Source organism: Vanessa tameamea, chromosome 4 (assembly GCF_037043105.1).
Source record: "Vanessa tameamea isolate UH-Manoa-2023 chromosome 4, ilVanTame1 primary haplotype, whole genome shotgun sequence".
Classification (NCBI taxonomy): Eukaryota; Metazoa; Arthropoda; class Insecta; order Lepidoptera; family Nymphalidae; genus Vanessa; species Vanessa tameamea.
The window spans coordinates 3,711,159-3,737,847 of NC_087312.1; the positions used below are offsets into that span (position 1 = coordinate 3,711,159).

Here is a 26,689-nt window from a genome sequence, read left to right on the forward strand (position 1 = left end):
TTTCTCTTTGTATCGATGTCTGAACCATTTAAAGAATGTAATTTTGAAAATTAATATAATCAGAGAAGATATAAACTGATTAGGTGATTTTGTTTTGATTTCCAAATAGCAAACAAAACGGAAACATTTACACTATATCGCATAATTATATAAGTCAATTACTTTGTAAGCGGTTATGCTATCAAGTTAAAGATTTGAGGAAATCATAATTAATTTCAATTCACCTGTCATGGATTTTTTATATAAGGTTTAACTCATTTTTGTGATAGCAGCGAGGCATTCATTAAGTTCAGATTAGATAACCGAGGCTTACGCAGTGCAGTGCAGTTGACAGGAGATCGGCATCGGGCGCGCCTATCGATCCCATGCTAATTGGGCCCGTATACTGTGGAGCGACGCTGTATCGTCGTCGCATTCCACCATGACCAGACCGCCACCCGTCCAAAGAGATACAGCGAAATTTATTGCACAAACAATTTATATAATTGACGTGCGACAAAAAAGCGAGAGTGCACACCCATCCGACTCAGAATTCAGACGGTAATTACATCACGTCACTGTTGTCGTCGGTGAATTTCATGAGTATTTTTATCAGACAGATTAAATTTCGTCCGACATCGGCGAGGATATGTCTCGGATGGAATTATGAAAGGAATGTCAATTTCGAGATATTTCGCTAGTCGCTTAGCAATCCATAGGGGAAAAAATGGCGTCGCTGAAGGGGGAGGAGAAGCGGCGGCTTCAGAACAGGTCCGCCCCGCGCGGATGCTACGGACGCCACTTTTTCTCCTCTGTACGCTGCGCTGTCGATAGGACAGCGCGGTCGCGACACTCGACCGTCATTATAAATCCGAGGCGGTGAGCTCAGAGCGGAACATTCCTCGCGCTCTTCCCGCGTTATGCGCTGTAATTATCGCAAAACGCGGTCCCGACTCGCAAATATGTCGTTGGGAACGAGGGACATGACATTCTCATCACCAAACGTTCCCGTTTTTCTAGCGTCTCCAATCTCGAAATATGCCCCGTATCGAGCCACTCCCACGACGTCCATCAAGCTTTATATTTAGGGTTACGTGACGTTGGTTTTTATCGTCTCCACCACAAGCGCGTGGAATGTCGGTATTCGTGTCCAACTGAATAATTCAGCAGAATTGTCAATCAATCAATAAAACCAATGGATGAAATTGATTCACACTTGTAGATTGTATGGCTTCCATAACGCGTCGCACGCGCGTTTTTGCTGTGTCAAAATACTCGAGAGTTGTTCCGCCATTCACAACCAGTCAATCAGAAGCACGTGCTCAGAAGCCATCTCATGAAAATGTTGTTTGCTCTTTTCTTGGATTGGATAATTGACAACTAGTTTTGAAACAAGTGCCTTCTACGATGACGGTAGGTGGAACTCCGCGACCGGTTCTTGCAGGAAATGCGAGGGAAGCGCATGAATAAGATACAAGGGCATAAGAACAAAGAAATAAGATAGTATTTCTTTGTTTTGCACAATTTCAACATTCAATTCAGGAAACAATCGCAAAGATAATCAACTACTAGATTGGTTTTAATTTTTATATTTAATTTTCGAACGTTATCCGTAGGAGTATCGACCTCTGTGATAACCACGTTTGGAGAAACAGCTATACATTTTGTTACAGTAATTCATATTCAGTTTCGTAATTCAGTTTTGCATTTCTTGAAGTTTGGCGATTTTTAATGAGTAATGAATATTATATAACAGTTTGACAAACACAACACAAAAATCAGTTACTACATTTCAAGTTGCAATTTATATAAATAATTAAAATTGCAACTTGCCTTAATTAATATTTTTCCTATAACTGTCATTGTGTAATCTATAAATCATATGTATTATTCAGCACATACAGTGTCTAGTCGATCATTATTTATATATTAATGAACTATTGAAAATAACAAGCTTTTAATCAAACAGTTTCAAGGCTTATTACAACACCGTGTATGAATCACACATAATTATCCCTAATAAACTGTTCCAATGTTTTAATGATTGTATTTTGTATCGGAGCCAATTACAACATTAATCAATAGCACTGACGACATAAATTATATTGATATAAGCGAGTGAGAACACCGCGGATGTCAAATTGATAACGGACTTGAGATCATCTACGGCAGGCCATATGTGAAATCGCTGGGAATTTTGCAATTTTAATTTTATTTATAACAATGATGTACAAGTTGGAAGAAGAAGCGTTATAGATGCAAATGTTACTATTTAATTGTGTGGTTTAAATCTGCTTTGGATAAATTTATTCGCTAAAGATTTACACATTTTAGACAGTTGGTTGCACTTTTTTAATCTCAGTGATTAAAAGTAATCTTTCCTGTGATTCAATGTCTAGCCCGTTGCCGTACCCAAATTTTCCGAAAACGCGTAAGTAGGCGCAAAAAATTTTTTTCGAATATTGCTTTATTGATAGCTGCTCTTTTTTTCTGAAGACTTTTTTACAAATGACTTAATTGCAATTAAGGTTGTGTTCATTTTTTTCACACATCTGTCTGTGTTATTGCTTACTTTGAAGAATGGGTATTTAATTTAGCAAAAAAAAAAATTAGCTTCACGTGGCGTTATAGGAAAAACATGAGATTAATGAAAACTAAATGGGTAGAAGCATCTTTAAATAAACGGAATTATGTATGCATTTACAATTTTATGATTTCTAATTATAATATCTATTAAAGTCTCTGTATTGAGCTGCGTATACGACATTACGACCGGACGTACTCGTTGCCCGCTAGAAACCGATGAACTAAAACTCGCTCCCGATACCGATCGCCTTCTTAGTCTTGCTTTAAATTAACCGTTCACTCGCTACCCGGTGGAATTTTAGATTTGATATGGTCGCGACATTACCGACACTCGTCTGCCCTTTGCTGTTACGGTTTGTATCGCTGATGCAGGTGTTAGGTTTTTTTGTAAAATGGATTTCGTGTAAGATAATTTATTTTAATTATGTGATAAATTACATGGAAGGTAAATTGTTTTTAGCTGTTGATATATAATGGATTCATTAAATTCTTGTTCGAGAAATAATAAATTGTTTCATTATTTATTGTTGGCGTAGAATAATAAACACCAAATGGACCACCAGTTGGAAACATCCATAATCCAATCTTTATGATTATGTGTCATGAAGCATTATTATAAATTTTTATTCATAAGAGAGATAAATAACACCCTCATCATATTGTAAACTGTTAACAATGTACGCATAAAATATCTCGAACAAGTGTCTCAAAGCGAATTCTTGCACGTAACGTCTTCAATCCTGTACCTTTAGGACTTGAGTGAAACATGGGATGTGATGTTTCCTAGCCGAGCTGTCAAGTATCGTGTGTCGTGCGAACTCTCTGTCATAAACATGTATGCCACCTTACCACCGCGCTTGCACCGTGACCCGCTCATAAAACGATCTCACTATCTTTATGATGCCAGCAGTGACCACGTATTATTAAATAGATAAAAACAGGTTCCGTATAAAAACACTATGCTCAATTATATACATGGTTTAGAATTACTATTTATATGATTATAGAAGAAATTTTACGAATGCAATTATGTAGCACGATAAAAAGAGGAGTGATAGCGACTAAAAAGCGGATCAGAAATACAAGGACAATACATCGAGTTGTCAACGCGACCGCATCGGAATGTTTAAACGAACGCGAACATTTTATCTCATCTGATTAACTCAAATATTTAGCGCAATAAATACGCGCAGGGTGAGTGGGGGTGGACGCTGCTCGTAACGCTGTCTTGGCTGTCTGTGACGGCGGACGGCGCATGCGAGCAATTGCGTCAGTGTCAGTGTGACAGCACGAGGCCATTGTGGCCCCTTTGGCCGATATACGAGCGTCGCGCGGTCACAACGACCGTCGACCGTGCACCTGATTTATCGACGTCCCGCCGAGGCTCGGCCGACGGGACCCGCTGTCGCCGCCCGAATAAAGCGCATTCTCACGCTACCGAACGCACGCGAACGCTCCCGTCTCGTACCCGTATTTAAATTGAACGATCGTTTCTCATTCCTTTCCCCCAGATATTTTACGTCGGGTAATACGATACGACACTGTCCGGCTCTTTCTGCAGTTTTCGCGTTCCTTTTTCCCCTCGACCCGCTATTGTTCACTTGTCAATTTCTTTAGCTAATGCGAGTAAACGTCTCATTATGCGGTGCGGTGCGTCCGCGACGCGCATTGCGTGTTGTGACAGCAACCACCCACCGGAAGGGGCCGAGCGTCATTCAGCCGCGCACAAAACGCGAATACTTTATTCAAAGTACGTCCAATGGTTAATTTGAATGGATTGTGCCCGTTTAATGGGAATAATTAGCCCTGTTAATACAAGGAACGGCAACGAAGGTACATCTCCGTTGTAAGTGATTCGTGCAGCTAACTTTTGTTCTCATAGTTAACGCCTAATTAGCTCCTTACACATTTACATGGAGAAAATTGATGGCGATTACATCACTGGGTCCGTGTAAACTGTTTAATATTCCAAATGAAATAAATTGGAATGTTATAGCAGCTTTAATTCACTTAGTTTTAAAAGTAATCTTAGTCATCGCGTGTCGGTAGATTTATTAAAGATAAAGGAATGTCGGTGACAAGCGTACACCTGTCGATGTTAAACGCGAGCCTAAAAACCGCAAATGACCTCAGTAATGTTTTTCCACGACAATTAACTTAATAACGCTTTAAGGAGTAATCAAAGCCTGTACTGTATTTCCTTAAATGTCGTTTAAAGAAAAAACATATTGCGGTTTCGCAGACTATTTTAGCGTAGTGAGGGTATTTTCTTTAATTTGGCATCGGCAACTGGCGACATTGACAAGTGCGGATTGTCGAGCGCTCGCGCGCGCCTGTCACTCGTGACGGACAGACGGCTGTCGCCGAGAAAGGGAAAAAATAAAAGTGGAATAACCCTGCACTTCATTGCAAGTGAGATAGATATACGTTTTTGAATCGAGGATGAAACGAGACGTTCGACTCTGAAGAGACAAGCTCAGGGATTCTCTTGGAGATGGTTGCGAGATATCTACCAATAATTTTGTGCTTGAGACGTCGATTACTTCTCGAGCTTGATGTTTGACTTTCAAATAACTCACTGGAGCTATTGTGTATGCCAACATGGGCCAAGGAGCTGACAACCAGTGTACGATAAACATAAATATTTTTCGAATCTTCTTAAATTAGGCATTTTAAAACAAATTATTTAAAAAATCCAATTATTTATAGTGACATAGTTTTAATCACATGCACATATGTATTTATATATTATTTTAATACTAATTACCGAACAGAATAATGATGAGCTCAGCTGTAGTAATTTTAACGTATTCCTTAAAGCACCTAACGTATCGAGCACCAGTTCGATTATTGCCATTAGCATATCTGGAAACGTATTAAGATGTACTTAAATTTTAAGTATTGTAAGTGGTTGAACCCGAAATGATAATCGATATCGTCGAAATTACGACCATTATCCGCATGGAGGCTGGATGGGAGCGACCATAAGAGTGAACAGATTAGATATAAAGAAAACACTCCCCGAATATTACACTATAATTAAGAACATTTACGTGTTAGGGGCGCCAAATTTATCGCCGAGTTTTTTGTCGATATGAAGCCATCGGTGGGTATTTATGTGAGGACGTTCGGGTACGTGTGAGGTCCGAATGCTGCAGTAGTCCGGTTATCTTGTGGTATATCTTTACGAGTCCCCGCTGACTCCTCTCGGCGACCTGTCGACACTTAATGGCTCTCTCAGATTAGTATACAGTTCGAGACCCCAATATTTTAGGAGTCCGTGTTTTTCGGTTTGTTTATAGCTTAATTAGGCTGTTTTGTTTAAGTGGGAATTGGTACCGTCGTCGGTCTAGCCAGATAAGGTGTCGCGGTATTTACGATTTGATATCGTCGACTGCCTTTGATTGTGGGTACAGCGTAGTCGTTTTGTTTTGATCGAGTTTTATGTCAGCGCGCCGTTGAAACTAGGAGCTTTAAAGGTTTATTTATGTATTTTCATGAGTTTATGGATCTGTGTGTAAACATTAACGTTTCTCTTTCAATTATCTACTCTGTCTATCGTACGTTGATAAGATATCATTTAATTAACTTTTTTACCATGAGAAAAATATAATGTCATAGTTTTTTAAGCGATATGATGTATTGTAGATATTTGGATGGATTTTAAAATTGTAGTGTGTTTAATGAGGATTTAATAAAGATTGGATATTTTAGAGAAATCTGAAATAAAAAATAGTATTATTCCTATAAATATATATTATATTATTATATATTAAGCGTTACGTCACGACCGCTCACCGGTCATTGGACAGAAGGTATAGGTATATGATAAGGTAATTTAAATAAAAATGAAATCCTTTTTCATTGATAAAGATTTGACACCGAAAAAACAACGAAGTAAAGAATGCAGGGATTTACTAATGAAAGGGACCAATTAACGATGATTATTTTTTTCTCATGACTAATGTGATACAGCGCGTTCTAAGTGCAGATATTGTTTTTTTTTTTTAAATTTTATTTATAATTGTTTTTTTTTTTTACTTTATCATAAATGTCGTGTAATATTTCATGACAGATGGATTTCGTAGAGAACCCTTAAAAATCTTGATTGTAATTAATGGCGGACGGACGAAAACCTCTCCAAAAATTTTCAAATCATTAGAATTTCCTTATAATAAAAATATGTTTTATCGAAGAAAAAGAAAAGTTCAAATGTAGATCAGTTGTCAATGATTCGTTTTTTATGCATCATTTGACCTTTTTGGCGGGCAAAAAGTCGATATACAAATCTGCTTAAGTCAGTTTTTTGTACAGATAAAAGAACGTTTTCCTTAATTGTTAAGGACAATTAAGTATTATTATATTATATTATCTCATTACGTTAAAATAATTATGATTTTATTAATAGTAACAATAATGGCGTTTACAATTTGTTCCAATCCAAATATGAAAAAGGTAAATAGTTTGCATTAATATGTAACGAAGACAGACACATAATCTTAATATTAAAATAAACATTACTTAATAAAGCGGTATTTTTTTTGTATTTGTTATTTTTCAATTATTATTAGACGGATTATTATTTTAAAGAAGAAAAAGTTTTATTTACGAGATCAACCTTCAACCAGGTCTTTTTAAATTTCTTAATATTAGTGTTGTTTTTTTTTTTTAATATTAAATTATAGAAATATAATTTAATATCGTTTACTTTTGGAGCACGCTGTATACTCTACTTTTTCTTGTCACCAAGTGATAAAAATCCGGGACTAATTCAGTGCCGTGTGCGCCACCCATAGCTGTTCACATCAATTTATGGGCTTTTAACCTAATTTGTTGCTTTGCTCCCCCGTATTAACCGCCCAGCGACTGCCATCTTTGTTTAGCGATCGGATTAATTACATATCCCTTCATAAATTATGCACGATAAATATTTATTCTACAACTGATGCAAGCTAGTTGTAATCATTTTATAGAGGTAGCTATAAATCGACTTGGTATGTTTCTGTATAAATATTTCCCACCTACATGCTTTCGTGGTATTGAGATGATGAAAACATACTACGTATTAAAATGAGAAGCAATGAGTTTATTCTAAAAGGGCTCAACATTACCGTATGATATTTTGTAATTGCAATAAATTTTAAATATTGGCTCAGGTAGAGCAAAGCTTTTTTTTGCAACGTATTAATGGAATAGATAAAAGAATTAATATTTTAGATTAGTCCAGATTAAAAATATAGATGTATCTTCGAATGATATCAAAGACGTATTTAAATAGCAGTAAATTGGAGATCAGTTGTCACGATCGTATCCTCGTTCATTCGAATCAAGTTTTCAATGAAAGAATTATCCTTTCAATTATTGATAGATTTAATGAATCAATTTTATCTCTCAACGAACATTAATCCTGGATTAGGATGAAGTTTAAAACTGATAACGTATTAAGATATCACCAGTAATGATGTGCCTAAATCCAAATCAGCCTAACGTACAGACATACTATATATATTAATTCCTAAAGGGTTACGAGGTGAATAGTTAATACTGCAGGAGATTTGTGCACAAACACAGCTGCGCTATACGCGTAGTAGTGCTGCTGTTGAAAAAAAATTGGCATAAAAATCCAATATATTTTTATTGGCTCGACTCTAAGTTTGCTTATAGGACATCAGGATCTTCAGCCTTAAAATCTAGCTGATAGACCAACGAGGCAGTCAATACATTAATTCTACTTTCATAATTCAGACAAGGGCTTCAAATATAAGAAAATTGGTAGCAATTTTAAAATTAATCGATTATCGGCCCGACTTGGGGTTTGAATCCAGAACCTCTTATCTGTGGCCTTTCATCTAGCCACTAGACCAACGAGGCAGTCACGTCAAGTCAACATCTACGAGCTATAGTAACCACTCAACATCAAGTGACTCAGGTGTTCGTCTTCGTTCTATAAACAAATATAATAGTCTATTAAGATCACCATGCAACTTTGCTTATATATCATTTAAAAAAGGAAAGGAACACACTTTATATGTGCCACGACAAAAGCTTCCTGAAGTAGTTTGGTACATGGGACGGAACAGTGTTTCATGCAATACATTAAGATTTTTTAATTAATTTAATTTTGGTGTTTTATATTATATATTTTTACTGAACACGGCACAGATCACACTGACATTTTTTCCCTCATGATATTTTCATTCACCGCTGAAAACGAGTGGGATTACAATCAGGAATTAAGCACATGAGCTCAATGGAACTTGGGCCAGATCTACAATCTTTGGTTAAGTTTCCTGTGCCAGCTGGCAATCCCAGCTGATATCACATATAGTGATTCATTAATACCTTTTCTAAGGGAATTGTTAATGTAATCTTTCGTTACGTTTCTTCAATGCCTTGAACGAAACGAATCGATTTGTTACATCTATTCCAGTCAGACATACCATTAAATCTACAAAATATAAAACTTAAAGTAATAAAATAAATTAAGCGAGATTATCAGATAAAATAATACATTATTGATACTTTGTATCTGATAAGAAGTAAGTTTTTGTAATCAAGAAAATTATTCGTAGTTTCGCGATAATATCGTACAAAAAATCTAATTTACTTTACGGCTAAGTATTCATCAAATACATACATATACCGATAAATTAATTTAATATTCATTAAAATCTATTTGAATTAAGTATAGATTTTTCATGATTTCATCTTTATATGTCTTAATATATCAATATATATAATTGACATAGTCCTATCTAACTCAATAACTTAAAGTATAAAGTTTTATCTGTTAATATAGTTTCGTCGTGATTTGTTAAGTTTTTTTTTTTCTTTGGAATGATGAGTCAATAATGACAAAAAGAGAGAAATCGTTGTTCCTCTAGGGTGTTTAGCTCCACAATGTTTATAAGTAAAACCTTACATAGTCACGACATTAGGACTGAATCGTTACGTTATGTGGTGGCGTATCAAGTTAGGATTTTGCAAAATTTTGATTTTATGGAGGACGCTGAACAACTCAATATCCAAGCAACTAGATCAAAGTATCTTTTGGTGTGCAAAGGCAAATAAAGATGGTGTTCATTTCAAATCCATTGACTGTATTTTTTTTTTATATCTAACATGAAGTCTGACTGGCAAATAGAAGTTGTGGACAATGGTAAGAATTTGATATTGTCGCTGTAAAAAATATTAACCATTTGTCAATACGAGACATAACTTAGGATCTAAGGATGTGCCCCTAAATAGACTGGATCACTGACCATTCAAACCGGAAAACAACAATACTAATTAATGCTTAAACATATTTACTGCTTATATGTACAATGCACATATATTATACATATCAAGATAACTTAAAGCTAAGTATTTCTACTACATTCCTACGTTTTTGCAAGCACTACATTAAAATTAAAACGAATTGATCAGTATATTTACTGCTTTTTTTCTCGAGCAATAGATAAAGATGTGATTGACATTAAGATCGTTTTAAACGTGTATTTTTTTAGCATTTGTAAAATGTTACATAATATACTTTAAAGGAAAGCATTTTTAAATTTTTCTTAAGAGTTACAGTGCATTCATTTCGTAAATAGTGTTCGATATATGAATCAGTTTCCACGAACAGTTTGTGTATTTGATAGAATTGTAATGTTTGATTGATTGATCTTAGTATTACAAATTAGTTTTGAGAAACTATCAATGACTGAGTCATGATCTATAAACATAACATAATATAAAAGCAGACTCATGAGAAATTCCCCGGAACTTTAAGACATACGTACGACTGACGATGATTCAAAGCTACTTGTAAAAGTCTGTTTGAATAAGATGATTTGATACAATTGGCGAATATTAACCGGAGCTAATGCGTTATACCCTTGTAAGTAAAACAAATGTTTTCAATGCATAATTTATGTTTACAAGTCGAGTAAGTGCTCGGTGACGAAACGACAAAATGAGACCGACATTTTTCTGAAGAAGTTCTGACACTTATTATAAAGCTATATTCTATCACTAACGGAGCAGCGCGTTGGTACCTCCTTTACACTCAAACTCAAACTCAAAATTCCTTTATTCAACATAGAAGCATTACACTTACTTATTGATGGTCATATTAAACACTACAACCGGTTCCGAAAAAGGAACACCCTGACCTGAGAAGAACTGGCGAAAGAAACTCAGCGGGTCTTTTTTTATGTCAAATTAATTAGATACATAATTGTTTATGAATAGAAACAGAGTAGTGTGCTATCAAACATAAACTCACTAATTGTATAGTAACCTTTGTATTTATGTAAATATGTAATTGTATAGTAAAATTTGGCAACAGAACCATTTTGAACGCTTTTTGGGATCTTGTTGTAGAAGCGTATACATTGCCCCACGAAAGAGTTACTGACTCTATGCAGTCGAGTAACAGGAGTAACAAGATTGTGTTTATTCCTTGTACCAATGTTATAAGAATCACATTTTCTCACAAAAAAATTTATATTTTTCTGTACATACAAAACATTACAGAATATATATTGAGAAGCATCAGTCAATATCTTAATTTCTTTAAATTTATACCTTAATGATTCCTTGGCTCCTAGGTTATAGATTGCGCGAATAGCCCTCTTCTGCAGCACAAATATAGTATGGATAGCGGCTACGTTACCCTAAAGCATAATACCGTAGGACATTATACTGTGAAAGTAACTGAAATAAACTAGGCGAGCCGTATCAATATCGGTAAATAATCTAATTTTTTTGACCGCAAATGCCGCAGAACTCAGTCTTCACGCCAATCCGTTTATATGGGGGAGCCACTGTAACTTGGCATCAAGAGTAAGGCCAAGAAATTCAGTTGTTTCAACTGGATCCATCGATTCCCCATTGATAAGTACATCGGGTTTTACATTTTGCACGTTTGGTGTGCTATATTTTACAATTTTAGTTTTTTTATTATTCAGCCTAAGACTATTTACGCTAAACCAGTGTACTATATCAGACATAGCATTGTTTACATCGTCATACTGTACCTATTTCCTATTAATTTTAAAAACCAAAGAGGTATCATCAGCAAACAATACTATATCATGTTTGTTCCCAACAAGAAAGGGCAAGTCATTTATGTATATGAGGAATACAAAAGGTCCAAGAATTGATCCTTGTGGGACCCCCATACCAACTGAGACTCCAGGAGACCTTGTCCCTTCAACGTCAACCCTCTGAATTCTATTGTTAAGATAAGAAGTCAGAAGGTCGAGTGCACATTCTCTAATTCCATAGTGATATAGTTTCCTGACCAGAGTAAGTAGGTTAGAGTAAGTAGGTTAGGTACATAAGTGGGTTACTCGCTATAACCTACTCACCAAGCAACTTAAACAACAGGCTTAAACTATAGCTATAAAGAACTTTGCTTTAAAAAATATTGCCCCGAAAATTCCCAACAATTAAGTATCATTAGACTTCAAGTCAGCAGAGTTGTATGCGTTCCAAGATAATATTTGAATCTCACATATTAACATATTTTAATTTTATTGTAATGTTTCAAATCGTAATTACGTAAATCAATTGTCCGTTCCCACTCCTTATCTTGTTTCACCAAATACGTCGTAACCCCTAAACAAAATCATTAAATGAAGCTATCTTTTGAGCAATAAAGCAGTTTATTATGTATCTTACATTAGCAAAACGGCTCCCGATAACCCAAAAAAAGCCGCAAAAAAGAAGCGCTGACATTTAAATCGAGTCGTATTTTATAACGAAATAATATGTAGACGAAAATAATTTGTTTCTGTTTTTCTTATAAACAAAAAGTAAACGATAATGTGCGATGCGATAAGACCCAAAACGTCCCAAGATCTTTGCTAAGGTGAAGTATATAAATATTTTCAATATGCAGGCGAATTTTTGACATATACCACTTAATTTACACTAATGAATACGAAATGAATGCACGTCGACAACTAATGGTCAGCGTTCAGAGCCATAGTGATGTTAATTTAAACAAAGTTTTATATCGACAACATATATATTTCTTTTGACAAATTCAGAGAGCTTTTATGCATGGGTTTAAGTTATTCGAACGCGATAAACGATCTTTTAGGGTACAATTTCAAAGCAAACATAAAGGTTTTACGTTTAAAAAAATCATCCTTATAAAATGTCAAATTGGTAATTTACATTTACTGATTATATTTGATTGAATTTAAATCGTTTAAAGGAGTCAACACCCAAAAAATTATCGATTATGTTTAATCGCAACACTAAAATGAATTTAGATAAACGAGCGGTCGCATAAAAATCAACTCTTTTGGCCTAATCGAATTAGGCACTGATAGTTATCTGTGCGATTTAACACATTTTGCATTCTTTTGTCCATCGACTAATAAAGCTGGCAGGTAGCGATCCTCTGCCCGGTGTTCTACCTAAACAAGTTAATGAATTTCTGTTTGTTTCAATTTTGGATCGATGCAGTAAATTAGAGTTTTTTTTGTTAAGTAATTTTAATTTTAATACTATTTATTATGCAAAAATGTAAATGTTAAAATGTAATGGTCAACCTTTGAAGATGTACAATAAGGCACTTACTAATGTGTTGTTGCTTATATCAATATTAATAATGATTATTATCTTTTAATAGCTGATCAATTCGTACAATTCGCAATTATATCGCCTAAAAAGTAAATAAAAATTACATCAGTGTATTTCTACAAATTTGGTAGTATTAATTTTGACTAGTCAAATTGTTCAAAAAATTGTCTGAACTAGGTTTGATTTCCCTGGAATATAACACACTTTATTTTTAGCGTTAGAAGTTACGAGATTGTGAAAAACGGAAAAAATATGTATCTATATGAACAGTATATATATGAAATATGTATCTATAAGAGAATATATTTTAAACTCTTCGATTCGAATTCGAAATTCAAATGTGAAGAAACATATAGATAACCCACATTAATGCTTGCATCCTTTAATTATCGTATTCAATGTCGTTTGTCAACGGTTTGTTTTTTAGGAATAACATTCGAATTCAGTGAATGGAATCGAATTCATTCTTAAAATAGTGTTCCTTTTATAGACTAACTGATTAGTCGTTCGAAATTTAAAATATTGTCAAATCTTAACCTTATTTTCTTATATTTTTTTCTTCTTAAAAGTAAATTATGTCTTCTTGCGTTTTTAAATTAATATACCGTTAAAATAAAAAGGTTAATTATTAACGGTATTAAGCAATCTGCTAATTTACAATTTGGTAATGGTATTTTAGAAGTTTTGTTTTTTTTTTCATTTGTTTTAGGAAGTCGTGTGATTATGTGGACCACCTGATACTAAGTTGTCATCTGTGACTTTTGGACCCGGTACTCTATACATATTCCATATAACTTCTTACATCGTCAATCAAGGGGCTTAGATATCATTTATACTATAATATATATACTTAAATGCGATAATAACTCTGTTTGTCTGTTACGCTAATTATTATATAATTTAATGAGCAAGATTGAAGGAGGTAGGGCACGAACGAAGTTGCGGGCGACAACTTGTGTCCTATAAGCTGCTATGAACAGCAATAAGCTGGTAATTGGGTATCAATCGAACTAGATGGACCAAAAATGAAGCGTAAAAACATTCCTCTCCTAGAACTATCAATATATAACCAAAATGATTATTGGAATTACGACACTTTAGTGCATATAAAACCTCATTTAAGTATTTAAGTATTGATTACAACTACCTTATTTTTTTTAGTTGAGTTCTAATATAACTAACTAAATATACCTTTTATGTTAAGCTGTGTTGTTGAGATTTTTTTATCACTATAAATCCGTGTTAAAATCGTATGAGTTCGTTTTATGAGGAGTGTTATAAAATTATAAAGTTGAATAGAAACGGTGGTTGAAGGTGCTAGATAACCTATAAAAAAAATTCAATAAATTCGAAGTTCCGTAGAAATATAAAATTTTTACATTAGCAGCCTGTAAATTTCCCACTGCTGGGCTAAGTCCTCCTCTCCCTTTGGGGAGAAGGCTTGGAGCATATTCCACCACGCTGCTCCAATGCGGGTTGGTAGAATACACATGTGGCAGAATTTCGTTGAAATTAGACACATGCAGGTTTCCTCACGATGTTTTCCTTCACCGCCGAACACGAGATGAATTATAAACACAAATTAAGCACATGAAAATTCAGTGGTGCCTACCTGAGTTTGAACACGAAATCATCGGTTAAGATGCACGCGTTCTAACCACTGGGCCATCTCGGCTCTCAGGAAATATACATATAAATAAGAATTTAATTGTCAATATCTGTATGCATCCATTAATAATATTTATATCTACAATGTTTCCAACAGAAACATGTAATTGTAATCATAACTAAAAAAAAACCATTTAAATTTATAACCGATACTGGCAAATAGACCATCTGGTGATCATCATCATCCATAGAGATTTGCTCTGTAAGAAATATTAACCATTCCCTACATTTTCAATACGCCATAAACCTTGGGAACTAAGAAGTTATGTCCCTTGTGCCTGTAATTACACTGACTCACCCTTGTAACCGGAACACAATAATACTATTGCTGTTTAGCGTTAGAATAAGCGATAAATATGTGGTACCTACGTAGACGGCCCTACACAAAGACCTACCACCAAGTAAATAAATAAAATTTAATATTTGGTTGTAATAGTTAACATAAATATTAAAGTATTTACTCAAACGCTGTAAGGAACCCTTAAATTTTAATAATATATATAGAGAAACTTTTATCAAGATTATAAAAATAAGAATCGAAAATAAAATACCATCGTAATATTCATGACGTCTTGTGACACCTGTTTATTGTTAGCTATTAATAAAAATGTTTTCATTTCACAATTATATTTAAACAAGAATAATGTACGTGAATATTACCCATGAATATTGATAACGGCATTGTGGGTAATCAGATTAACCTTATAGCGCTACGTGTTGTATTTTCATAGTTCATAAAAAACACAGTAACAGTTAGTTTATCTTCTACTTACAGAGCAAAAACCTTTCCTCTTGAGTATAATACACGGAACTTTTCCACTAGACTGCTTCTCTGCGGATTGGTAGAAATATCGCACTCTTAATTAAATACTGACCGAAATCAAAATCACCAAATTTTGGTAATTTATGTTATATTTTTTAAATAAAACAATAATAAAGAAAATTGTTACCACACGTATTGTAGTAAATATATAACCTTTTAGTTGCAGTAAATAAAATAAAGGGATTTCCGTTCACTAATTTAAAAAATGTTTTTTAATTTAACCCTTTAGAATTGAGTCATTTATTTTAGAATAAATATTATTTTTAAAATGTTGAGTTCTGATTTTGTTTTACTGTAGCAAAATTTCATCTTACAAATAAATTTTTCCTCCCATTGCGTATCTTCACCATCAGTAGTTAGACGAATTATTTATTAAAACGAAATCAAATCATAAAGACTTAACGCTAACAACGATTCGAACCCGCAATATGTTCTACCCATAGTTCCTCATATTGTAAGGTTTGTCTATGGCAATTTACGAGATCTTTAGCTTTTTAACATTATTATAAGAATGCACTGCTAACTGTGATTGTAAATTCAGGAGAACATTTTTTGTAATTCTAAGAGCTTAGTCTTCATAATCATCAACCCAGATTGTAGCAGCGTGATGGAATAATTTAAAATCTTCCCCGCAAGAGGATAGACTACCTGTGGAACATTTACACCTGTAAATGTTACTTTACTCCATAAATAAACAAAGCATTGGAATATCAAATGACTGAGTACCCAATAGACGTAGAAACTATTACATAATCAGTATATTTACCCCTCATGAGTATTTTTCTCATGCTTCGTCTTTGTGTTGTGCAATTCCAACGACGATTTCTGAACTGGTGTGCGCACTCCGTTGCTCCCAGCGTTACACCTCGACTTATTTCCTTCAGTAGACCTGTCTCGTTCCTGCAGATCTGTGCGAGACGGCCGCGCGTGCGCCGGTTTTTCTTGCAAACCATACGAGGGTCCAGGATTACTGCGCTGCCAGACGCCCTAAAACATATGTTAAATTTAATATAATTGTCAAAGGCGTAATTTCAATTGCAGCTAAGCGTCTTTCGGATTGATTAAGTTTTGAAGCTGATTCCACAACGCTGCTTCTAAGATGGTTGGTTGATAAAAATGTGGCAGAATTTTAATAAACACGCAATTTTTTACGTTTTTATTTACATCCGAACAAGAGATTAAAAGTCAGTAGTATTTCCTGGACTTGAACCCACAATCGTTTAAGATTCACGTGTTAACCTCTGGAATAGTCAAGAGGTTAACACGTCATCGGCTCTAATAGCGATATATTTGAATTAGATATTTTTATTTTGATATAGCTAACAATGTGTATTTTTTTAAACATATATTTAGTATCAAATTATAAATATTTTAAATATTAACGAGATGACACATCAGATTAGATAAATCCGAACAATTATAAGTACATAGTGTACACATTTCCAACTTCCAGGCTCTTGGTTGCTATTGAGAATTATTTGATAGGAAAACCCAGTAACTCTTTTTGGTTCGATTTGGGCCTTAAAGCCAGGCCCTCGGGATGTGCGGCCTTATATACTAGATCAGCGAGGCAGTTATTTACGATTTAACAATAAAAAGGTAATATTTTAAAAATAACGTAGTCTATACAATATGTTTATGCAGGTATTGTATATTATTAGTGAACGACTGTGTAGAATGTCGAAAAATAAACGTCTTAAAATTTTATGAATTCCTGACAAATAGATAGCTTTTCGTGACATTGATTGTATTGTAATAATAATTGCTTACGTGTATTTATATAAAAATATATCATATTATTTTACACGCGTAGAGTCGAGACGAATATTCAATTTCATATAAATATCAAATCCCTTTGTTTAATGATTAAAACACAAATCTTATCCACACGTCAATTTCAAAATTAGAACGTTCCTAATTACAGAAACGGTCGTAAAAACCGACTTACTACAAGTAGTGTTGTACTCCGAACCGGTAAATATCGATTTACGATCCGCCACGGGGATAGACGAGAGACGAGCGCCAGGTCGCGCTGAGTGATCAATTGTTTACTCAATGAGAGTTCATTGTCAGAGCACCGAGTGCGAAGCTAGTTCGAATAAATTTAGACGTGTCTGAAGACTTACCGGGAATCGGGTCTCGTTCGATATTGATCGATTGTATTAAATTCATTTTAATCTTACGATTCGATAATAAGGAATCCGATTAGAATTGAATTCAACTCAGATTGTCGCTTATTATACAGAACAGGTTTCCTTCGTCGTACAATAAGGTTTTCAACGGCATAGAATATTCTAAGAAATATATAGTCGTAATAAAAATATAATTTCGTATTGGTTTAAGAGTGATTATTAAAAGTAAATTTTATCGATATTGATCTTTATTACGCCGCGTTTAATAAATTTTCGATGTTGCATAATACTTTGATGAAAGTTGTACGCCATCGTTGAACATTTATCCAAAATAAAAACATTCTAAAATTAAAACTATTAATGACTTTCTTTGTAATTCTTTGACACACTACGATCTTAATTAGTACTTACTACTAAGGTAATAATATTATACTATTATGACAGAAATGATGGAAAATGAAAAGTTTTAGATATTTTCGTATCTATGTTTGTAAGCGTGTTTTGTATCATTGTGTGGGTTTGCATGTAAGTATGTATGTTCGAGAACACTTTTGTGTCGTTTGTCTTCAGTGGATATGATAATATTGACAACGAATTATATATTCCGTGCCTAATTGCGTTATAAATAACTTGTTTTAATTAAACATCAACAACAGATCGACCAAGTTACTATCAATCGAATACATGAACGTATATAAAATAAGTAAACACCTACGTAATTTTTATAGAAGATATAATATAAGTCACACATAGACAAGTTTATAATTTTTATTTCCGTTTATTTTTCATTTTCTCGTTAAAATCTAGTTTTCCTGGAAGCATTTCTTTCGGATCGATTTATCCTTATCAGTTTAGTGTATATTTGTTCGTTAGGATGTAAAACACGTGTTTCTTATCATATATCAAGTTAAATTGATTGTTATTAATCTTTACATCACGATATAGTTTTATACAAGGAAATATTCTAACGCCAAGTAATAATTGTAGTGATTTTGATTTGAAGTGTTAGTTAGACGATTTAATTACCGGCGTTAGGGACACGACATCTAAACTACGTGGTTGGGAACGCTTTGACGATGTTTTGTGTGATTTATCATTCCTACAGTGCTAGCTAGCTAGCTTATTATCTGGAGGGTAGAGGGGGAGGCCGAGACTCTATCGGATCATAGATACATCTGATTTGAAATCTCCAACTCCGGCAGGCCAGCGGATTCCCCGAGAGTGCAAACTACGCTCCCAAGGTGGTCCCTTGGCCAGTTGAATCGGGAGCTGGTCAAGGAAGCTGCCATCGTGTAGCGGTGGGGTTCTGCTGGAAGGAGGGAGGGCGCCAGCGTCGATGAGATGGCGGGCCACATGCGCAGCGCTCTAAAAGAGGTGTGTGATGCGGCAATGCCGAGGACCCGGCGGAGGGTATCGCGCCGTCAGGTATACTGGTGATCGCCCAAAATAACAGAGCTACGGGCGACATCTAACCGGGCGCGGAGGGCATACGTTCGCTGTCGCAGGCGCAACGGCCTCGACCCAGTCTTAGAGGGACAGCTGTGGGCTGCTTATCGCCAGTTAAAAAAGGAGCTACAAAAGGCAATAAGTTGTGCCAAACAGAGAGCAAGGGAGGAACTTCTGATGGGCCTGAACAGAGACCCGTGGTGGCGCCCCTATCGTGGTTTGCGAGGGATGCTCCGTACACAGGGCGCTCCTGTAACGGAAACGCTACCGCCAGATCTCCTCTTTCGGCTGGTTGGGGAACTATTTCCTCACTCAGGTGAGCACGCTCCACCAAATATGGCCCCTCGTATGCTGAATGAGACGGGCAAACTCTTCGAAAAGATTCTCGCTGCCCGTCTTGTTAAGCACCTCGAGGAGGTGGAACCGGGTCTCTGAGAAGCCTAGTACGGGTTCAGCGCGGGTCGCTCAACCATTGACGCCCTGAACACCCTGAAGACCCGAACCATGGAGGCGGTGGCTCGAGGGATCGTGGTCCTGGCGATATCACTGGACGTGGCGAACGCCTTCAATAGTCTTCCTTCCGAGGCAATAGGGGCTGCACTTCGATATCACGAGGTGTCTTCCTATCTCAGAAGGCTGTTGGGGGCATACCTCCAGGATCGAGTTGTTCTTTGGGAGGGGAGCGATGGGCGACTTGTCCGGCGTCGAGAGGGCTGCGGCGTTCCGCAGGGGTCGGTTCTGGGTCCCATATTGTGGAACGTTGGCTTTGACTGGCTCCTGCGGGCACCGACCCTACCCGGGATGGGGGTGCTGTGTTACGCGGATGACACCCTCATCACGGCGACGGGGCGGACCTTTCAGGAGGCGGCTCACCTAGCTGAGGTCGGAATGTCGCTCACAGTGGATTGAATCGGGATGCTGGGCTTGAAGGTCTCTGTAACTGAAACAGAGGCCCTCCTATTCCACGGTCCACGCCGAGGTCCCCCTCGAGGAGCGTCTATCACCGTCCAGGGGACGGTTGATTAAGGTGCAGCCCCAGATGAGGTATCTGGGCCTCATCCTGGACGGAAGATGGAGCTTCGGACAGCATTTTGTCCAACTCAGCCCGAAGCTCATCAACTCTGCTGCGGCCTCAGGTCGCCTTCTACCCAACGTAGGAGGGCCGGAAACACCTTTCCGGCGTTTATACGCTGGCGTAGTGCGCTCTATGGCATTGTACGGTGCACCCATTTGGGTGGACTCGCTCACCGCTCGTAACAAGGCTCTTCTGCGGAGAGTCATAGCGGTAAGAGCGATACGGGGTTACCGTACGGTGTCGTGGACGGCGGCGACACTTCTTGCGAGCGATCCGCCCTGGGAACTACAGGCGGAAGTGCTTGCGGAAGTGTACCGGTTCCGGGTGGAAGCAAGGTCAAGCGGCGGTTGTCCAAGACTGGTGGAGGTAAAGCGAGTCAGGGCTCTAGCCCAGCGAGCCTTGATTAGAAGGTGGGAGGAGGACCTGGGGTCCCCCTCGGCAGGCCTGTCGACAGTGGAGGCTATCCGTCCCCACTTGAGTCACTGGGTGGAACGAAGACACGGCACACTCTCATTCCGGCTGACGCAGGTGCTTAACGGGCACGGCTGCTTCGGTAGGTATTTGCACCGGATAGTGAGGCGAGAGATGACACCCTCCTGCCACGAGTGCGGCGCGCCTTCGGACACGGCCCGCCACACCCTGATTGAGTGTTCCGCATTCATGTTCCGCCTCAGCGCCATTCCCTGGTGTCCATTGTAGGCGGAGACCTCTCGCTGCCGAGCGTGATAAACGCTATGATCGATAGCGAGAGATGCTGGAAAGAGATGGTCTTGTTCTGTGAAAACGTGATGACACAGAAGGAGGCCGCGGAGCGGGTGCTTGAGAACAGTGCTGCCGACCCGCATCGACGAAGTAGACCGGGGAGAAGGCGTCTTCGTTATGGACACCTACTCCTCCCGCCATAAGTCTCGCTGGGGATAGGGGGTCTCTGTACCCCGAGAACCCCCTAGGAATTGGAGGCCCACAGAGTTGGGCCTACCGTCAGGACGTCATGGTAGTATGCGCAAGCGATCCCGTGACGTCTCCCAAAAAGACGGAGTGGGTACCGCGTTTTTAGTGGGTATTCCGGCGCCTTCAGCGCCGGCGAGCCCCACATACCCCCCCACAACATGTGGGGGAAGGCGTTATGCGATTTTCCAGCGTAAAAAAAAAAGCTAGTTTATTACAATTACACTTGGTGTACACCAACCCACTCATCCGATATTCTACCGACAAACAACAGTACTCTGTATTGTTGTGTTCTGGTTAGAAACAGTGTAACTACAGGCACAAGAGATATAAGATATTGGTTCCTAGAGTTAGTGATGCATTGGCGATGTTTGGAATGGTTAAGATTTTTTACAGCGCCAATCTCTATGGATGATGGTGTTGCTTGTTTGCCTACCTATATCACAAAAAAAAAAATACAATCGCATATTGGCGAAATTTGAAATATATAACTTATGATATATATACGTTTGTATATTTTTAAAATTCATATAATATATAGATTTATAAATATCGACAGATATGTATGAGTCAGGATGTTTTTACGTGTTCATTATGAAAACAGCAAAAGAATTTACATAGAAAATGTATCGATCGTATATTATAAGCAACTAGTAATTGACCTTGTGGTTTTACTACAACAGTAAAAATGCTACAACAGTAAAAGTCAGAAGCTGTGTAAGTTATGACTCGTTCCAGAACTGCAAGGCTCACATGAAATGATTTTATTAACCCCATACGCCGAAAATGTTTACGCGGTTATAAGTGATTTCATCATCGGAATTTTAAAGCAGTGAGTTCTTCAACGGTTACAGTCTTTTCATAATTTACCTGATTTATGTCATAATCTAACAAACTAACTGTCTAACTAAAATTGGGATAGAATTACTTATGATCCAGCTGAAATAAGACCTCATTTATTTTTAAAGAGAGCTTATTCCAATACGTTACTGCAATTCGGGTCGGTCTCCATCAATATTTTCTTTCACCATCGAGATAAGCATTTAAAAATTCAGCGTGTCTTCCGGGTCTAAGCCCGCAATCTTTCGTTAAGATGCAGTTTCTAACCTTTGTGCTATCTCCACACGCTTTCCGCTTTAGATTAAGGTTCACAGCAATACAATATATAATGGTACAAGTTTAAAATATCGAAACTTAATCGCATTAATTTAAAAATCTCTAACAGATACGGTGGTACTATTCCAGGAGAATCATTACCAACGCTTACATTAGTTGTATCAATCGCTTTCGAGTGGCGGTTGAATGCGGTTCGGTTGACACCTAGCGACGTCCGTCTCGGTTGAGATACGCACCGTTCAAAATACGAGATTCTGACTCGATCGAGTCAAGATTTCTGAATTGTTCGATCCTTTTTATGGTAGTAGTTTTGTATGCACAATCATTTAATTTACCATACGATTAAACGATTTACTTTTTACGATTGTTTAAGGAGTCTTTATTTGTGGTATCTGTCTTTGAATTTTTGACTCTAATAACCCTGCAAAATTTTTGAAATATATACCTATGGATTATCTCATAATCCGAAAGATAACAATTCCGACAAATCTGGAGAAATATGAGGCGTAAAACTAGCAGCCTCCGAACTACTATTGAGGATATAAAAATTTTGAATAACCTGATAACGTTTTAGTGACATGGCTCGGATTTGAACCTCGATAGCTAGGATTAGGGCTTATAAGCAAGCTAGACCAAAGAATAAGTCACAAAGACTTACAAAGGTTTTTCCCAAGAGAAACTATTCAATAATATTCGTTAGCAAATTGTATGCTGAATGAGTCGGTTAGTCCGTCACGTATTTGCCATAATTATTGTCACACCACATCCGAGAAACAGTTACGAAATACGTCAATGAGCAGTTTCGGTTTATTTTGGCTTCAATTTAAGTGTATCTTACTGACAGGATAGTTTCAGTGAACTAAGAAAATTGTATCGTTGACGATTTAGCGATTTTCAACTTAATTTTTACGAAGGTAAGAATTATAATTGCTGGAACGTAATTTTAATGGAATAATGCCAAATCAGTGACAAACCTCTGTCTATCCAGACGAATAAATTAACTGTGATAAGTTGTATGTCAATTAATTATTCTTCAAAGCACCATCTGGTGAGAAAGTCGGCTGAGCGCAGCGAGGAAGTGGCCTAACGATGGACACGCGAATATTATAACGAATGCATGTCTTTTTTCAATGTTTTTATAATCATAAGCGTGATACAAATCGTTGCATTTTAAAGAAAAAGTGCTTGTTTTAGTATAACTTCCGAAATCTGTTTGATTGACCCAAAAAACGTAACGTTTTTTCCTGAAATAATTGTCTCTTCTGCCAAAGTAAAATACTTGATGGTTTTATCTTATTGTGCGTTTCATTTATAATTAAATTTATTATTTGAAACATTTTTTTTATAATTTGTAGAATAAAAAAAAGTAATTTTGTTGTATCTTAAAATTTCTTTAAATTAATCGAATTAAATATAAAATAAGTATAAAGGACGAATGAACAAAAATGTGTTGACTGATTTCTATAGTCTATTGGGATGAATAAACTTTTTTCGTTAATGGGATTCTCCGAATATTTCCCTTTCTATTTTATCGTGACATCAGAACGAGCCGTGACCTACGTCAACAATACTTGGCACGCACTGCCCAGTTTTATTAGACCACACAGATATATTTACAGTCACTAATTACCCTGCGATTTATTTAGCCCACTTTCATTTCTTGGTCTCGTTACGTTCTTTAAGGTTGGCCGATTTTCGTGATGCTTCTTGAAACTAATGTTGGCATTTGCAATCTCACGTCCGTCTGTGACGAATGAATTAACTATACATATTATCAAAGGATGACATTTCTAAGATGTATTTCTGCTCGTGTTTAAAAACGTATGAAGTAAATAGCTTTTAGTTGAACGTTATAACAGTGTTAAATTATAATAAGCTAATTTAGTTTGAAGATGAAACGAGCCAAGCTGTCTCACTCGATACGTGGATCTTAATAAAAAGTCTGGGATTCAAATCGGCGAACACCAATGAGATTTATATTTTTATATTTGTATGTTAATTTTGTGTTTCCAACACCCATATTTGTCGAAGCAAATTCTTAAATACACTTTCAGACGACAAAAAAAACTAGACGTTGATCCTATGCCTAAACTGGTCGTTTCGGATTTGCCCGTTCATGGGATTTAAGAGGGTACGAATAGAGAGCGTGATTGTGTTATCAAAAATAATTAAACCTATAATGTGTCCTGCGTAGATATGTTTCTCTTGGCCGCAATTTAAATCAGTCATGATGTCATAATAAATTCATATATACGTACGAATAGTACTGCAGCGTGTTGGAACCCATCTTCATTTACCAATTTGACGAGGCCTTTCTCGGCTAGTATGATTCAGATCAGGAACTTCTTTGTTAATATTTAATAATAATAATATAAGTAGTTATATGAGCGGCAGTAACAATCCTTCGATCGAAATCGATTAGTATTGAAGACGAAGTTAAGATCTCAAAAACGCCACAGAATTTGGTGATTCTGTGATGAAACAAAAAACATACGAAACTCGCTCCCAGAACATTCTTAAAAATACTTTTAATTGTAATTTTACAAGTCAATTACAATTTAATTTCCATATAAGTTTAGCTACCATCGTTTCGGAATGTGGTATTCACTGAGAAAAACCAACAAGAGATCCGCGTAATGTTTTATTCTGACGTATTTCGGTACATATATACTAATAATTACTATTTAATTTAAGGTGGTTTGTCTGATTGTTGTTTCTTGTTATAAATTCATCAAATTTAATGTTAAATGCTCCTCTGAAATATTAAAAGTCGAATAATGATGAGACGATATTATAATGCCACAATTTGCTGAAATTTCCCGATCGTATTCTCTGGTGATTTTCGACTTTGTTCCTCCAGAATATCTCCACTGGTCAGACCTTATTACTTATATCTATACTTAAAATCCATTCTTATCCAAAATCTCGTTGCCGAGCCACAATCAAACCAAGTTGAACTAGTTCACTTAGCACCGACGATAGTGCGATGGCCTGTCGCGCACGGCGGCCGCCCGCATATTTGTGCTGCGTTTAGCGTGCCCTCGCTAACATGCGTGTCGTTCTGATACGGAGTACCAAAGACTAAATAATTAAACAGAGCCAGTGGCCGAGTTACGTATTTCTGGTTGAGTTACGACTCACTGGTTGAGTTTATGTCCAGAATAATTAAATAAGTATTTGCTAAATTATATAATGTATTTAAAAGATGGTTGAAAAGATTTACCCTTCACTTTTATAAAAGGATGATCACTGTATTTTTTCGCATTTTTATATTAAGAGGAAAGGTTATTACATATACGTTTTCTCTAGATTAGTGTTCGTACATAGAAATAAAAGGTAGAATATTGGCCTAGAAAATAACGGAATAGGATCGTATATATACTGGTAGTTTTGTGGGCATTCGGTACTAATAGGACAACAAGAAAATTGTATACAGAGAACGCAAGAGCTGCGAAGGTTGGCGTGACAGAAGAAAGCTACCAGTATCCACCAGTAGTAACATCTACCCAGTAGTATATAAAAGGATTTAATGATATTAGATATACCCTTGTATGGTAGAATTTAACTCAAAATTTCATATCGCTGAAAAGAATTAGTGACAACAATAAAATCTTTGTGAAATTCAAGTGATATACAATACACTTTTCCTTCGATAAAATTCTGCACATGCTACCGCTGAAAATAATGCTTCATTAAATAATATCAAATTATTATAGAAAAATTGTCGTATCTCCGATCATAATCAATCTATACGCATTCAATGGATGTACCGCGCCATTGTGCGTAGCTTCAGCAATTATCGCGCGAACGCATTATAAACGTGGACTGTGGTACTGAAACGATTTATTGTAAGCAGCCTCGTAATGTAAAAAAAAATCATTACAATTTATAAGGACGTTTTTTTAAATTTGTAAATTATTCAATAAAATGTCGTATTATAATAATATAAAATAAAAGAAATTTACGTGATTGATAGAATACTCTTTGTTCAAAATGAACAACTCATGAAACGAGATTAAATATAAATTGCATTAATCATATTTTGTTTAATCATTGTCAAATACTAATATTCTACAATAGTATTCATAACGTAAGTGTATGTTAGAGTTTATTAACATAACATTTTCGAAAGCGTAAAACGTTGACAATACACGAACGACTTAAAACCAATTTTAAATAGACATACAAACAACTGTACCATAAATATATATGATGTGACCACTAAAACCCTGCGACAACATTGCTCATCGGTACATACACTTTTAAAAGTGTTTGCTCACATACAGTGACAGAACTATCTAGTCTGACGATTGCAGGCTGTTGACAATCGTACCG

General features: G+C 36.3%; 1 protein-coding gene across 1 annotated transcript in view; it reads right to left on the reverse strand.

Moving 5' to 3' along the window:
- The window catches only part of LOC113394407 (protein Wnt-6), a 43,276-nt gene that overhangs the window by 2,990 nt on the left and 13,597 nt on the right, over positions 1–26,689 (reverse strand). The window contains exon 2 of the mRNA XM_026631712.2: positions 16,404–16,624. Within this exon, the coding sequence (XP_026487497.1) occupies positions 16,404–16,624 (221 nt within the window). The remainder of the gene's footprint in view (positions 1–16,403; positions 16,625–26,689) is intronic.